This window comes from Anneissia japonica, unplaced genomic scaffold (assembly GCF_011630105.1).
Source record: "Anneissia japonica isolate Jap-2015-1 unplaced genomic scaffold, ASM1163010v1 scaffold288048_len465947_cov159, whole genome shotgun sequence".
In the NCBI taxonomy this organism is placed as follows: Eukaryota; Metazoa; Echinodermata; class Crinoidea; order Comatulida; family Comatulidae; genus Anneissia; species Anneissia japonica.
In genome coordinates, this window is record NW_022710625.1 from 35,934 (window position 1) to 38,377 (window position 2,444).

Consider the following 2,444-nt stretch of genomic DNA (forward strand, 5'->3'; position numbering starts at 1 on the left):
TGTATATACACATAAAATAGTAAAATAGTTAAGACATGAAAACATTAAGGCCTATAAGGAATAAAAATTTTAAAAAAAAATTATTATTATTATAATTTTTGTTATTTCATTTCGTTATTTTTATTAATATCATTTATTATTTGTTATTATTATTATTATTATTATTATTATATTATTTATTATTATTACTATTATTTTATTATTATTTTATCTTAGTTACGGTACCATAATTATTTTCATTTTTATTATTTTAAACTTATCTAATAATGTATTTATTAAACACATCATTAGGTAATTATTAATATTTATTTTTGGATAATTTTTATAATTTCAATTTTTTTAATATGTAATTAATAATAAGTATATTTTTTAGTTTTTCTGTGCAATATTTTTTGTAATTTATTTGTATGATGTTGTCTATTTTATGTAAAGCGCATTGAACAGAAATCTAAAATACACTATATAAATAATAATAATTATTATTATTATTTACTTTTAGCAAATCGCAAATGTTGTTCCAGCCTGACCAACTTGATTTCCTCGCTTTGCAATTGAAAACCGGTTTTCATCCAAGACTCACAAATTCAACATTGTTAGTCCCAGGTGCAAAACAAAATGTTATGCTGACATCTTTTTCAGCGTTGCATTTCACTGTTGTAACTAACTAAACATGCTTATTGTTTTCACCAAATTTATGACCTCCCTTTGTTTAGTTTAGGAGATGTGAATTATTTTCTTTGTTCTACCCAGCGCTTCATTTCTAGCCTCTTACCTTGAGTTGCTCTTAGCCTTGTTTTGGCGGGTCGTGGAATAATCACTATTCAATGCCATAGTTTAATACAGTATTTATCTTTATTCAATGTTCAGATTATGTAATGTCCTGGGTAGGGGCAGGAGAAGGACAGATAGCTGATGGCTCGTCTGTTGATCCCACCGTCACCCTAAAAATTCTGGCAATGAACAAGGATCAAATACAAGACGCTAAAGGCAAAATACAATTAATTATATCAACGGAAACGACGGAAAAGGTTAAACATTATATTTTTTTCATGAAGTTTGTGAACTTGTGTAGCCCATTATTTTAACATGCTCGGAAGTTTTTATTTTATTTTGTTACGGCTCATTATTAGCATTGTCAACCTTTAGATAAAACTGTCCAAAAAACGTCGGAAATTGTCGAAATCCAATTACAATTTGCAAAATCTCATTTAAATTAAAAGGTATTTACTTTATACCAGAAATTGATAAAACAATGGGTTTTGTTTTTTTTAAATTTTATTTACAGACATTTAACTACAAAACACCTTAATTTGATAACTAGTTAATTCAAGGGTCTGCAAAATACAGGATAGGTATTATCTTAAGTATCATATTGTATTTGTTTTGTCTCCTAATCATATCTTATTTTTCTTAGATCATACGTAAAGGAGTGTTAAATCGATTTACAAAACGGCATATTAGCAAGTTAAAAGAGATTTGTGCCAAATATGAGGTGTGCTATTTTAATATTTAACAATAGTTATTAAGTGCCTATGCTCTATTCAATACATCATTCATCAATCAATACATTAATTCAATACACTTCATAAAAATATAACAAAACCTTCAAGACTTATTTTTATATAACAATATTTATTAAGTACATATGATTATTATAATACATCATTCATCAATCAATACTTCAATTCAGTACAAATAATAATGATTTACCAATAATTATAAAGTGGATATTGCTGATCAATTTAATACAGTTTAGTCACTCAGTCAATATATAAATCAGTCAAATAACTAGCCAGTTGATCGATCGATTGGAAGTTCTTCACGAGCAAATAAGCGAACTACCAACCAACCAACTAACCAGTCAGTCAATCAATTAGAATATCAATCAATTAGTCAATCATTGAATCAATCACGTCAGTCAATAGTATGCAAACAAAAAGTAAAAATAAAAATATTGAGCTTATATAATTAGTTAAGATATTATATTAAATAAATAAATATTGTATAATACACATCATTACAACTATAGGCTATTTTATCTGTCTTTAGGTTGAAGTAGATGTGTCTAACATGCAGTCCAACGAAGTTGAGTTGCGCGGCAGGACTACCAGTGTATTGGATGCCCATGGGGAAGTCTTGGAACTCTTCAACAAGATTCACGAAGAGGAAAGGGAACAGAAAGAAAATGAGCTCATTTTGAAGGAGGTTAAATGGTATTATGCAAGTGATGAAAATGATATGGAAAAATTTGAAGACGAAATTGTGATTTTGCTAGAAAAAGCTTACAGAAAGAAAGAGAATAAAGTGAAGTATGATGCAAGTAATAATCACACATATGAAGTTGATCTGAAATTAATGGAAGAAACAGATTTGAATTTTCAACGAACCGTTCCTGTTGTACGGAGAGACCTCTCTGGTACGTGTGTATATACTGTCTCTTATAC

General features: G+C 28.0%; 1 protein-coding gene across 2 annotated transcripts in view; it reads left to right on the forward strand.

Moving 5' to 3' along the window:
* Positions 1-2,444, forward strand: part of LOC117107073 (protein mono-ADP-ribosyltransferase PARP14-like) — a 40,451-nt gene that overhangs the window by 30,401 nt on the left and 7,606 nt on the right. Inside the window, exons 15-17 of one of the 2 annotated variants that reach the window (XM_033248599.1) lie at positions 889-1,028; positions 1,415-1,492; positions 2,050-2,416. In XM_033248599.1, the coding sequence (XP_033104490.1) occupies positions 889-1,028; positions 1,415-1,492; positions 2,050-2,416 (585 nt within the window). Of the gene's footprint in view, positions 1-867; positions 1,029-1,414; positions 1,493-2,049; positions 2,417-2,444 lie in introns of both variants that reach the window. The other variant, XM_033248600.1, reaches the window with a different exon arrangement.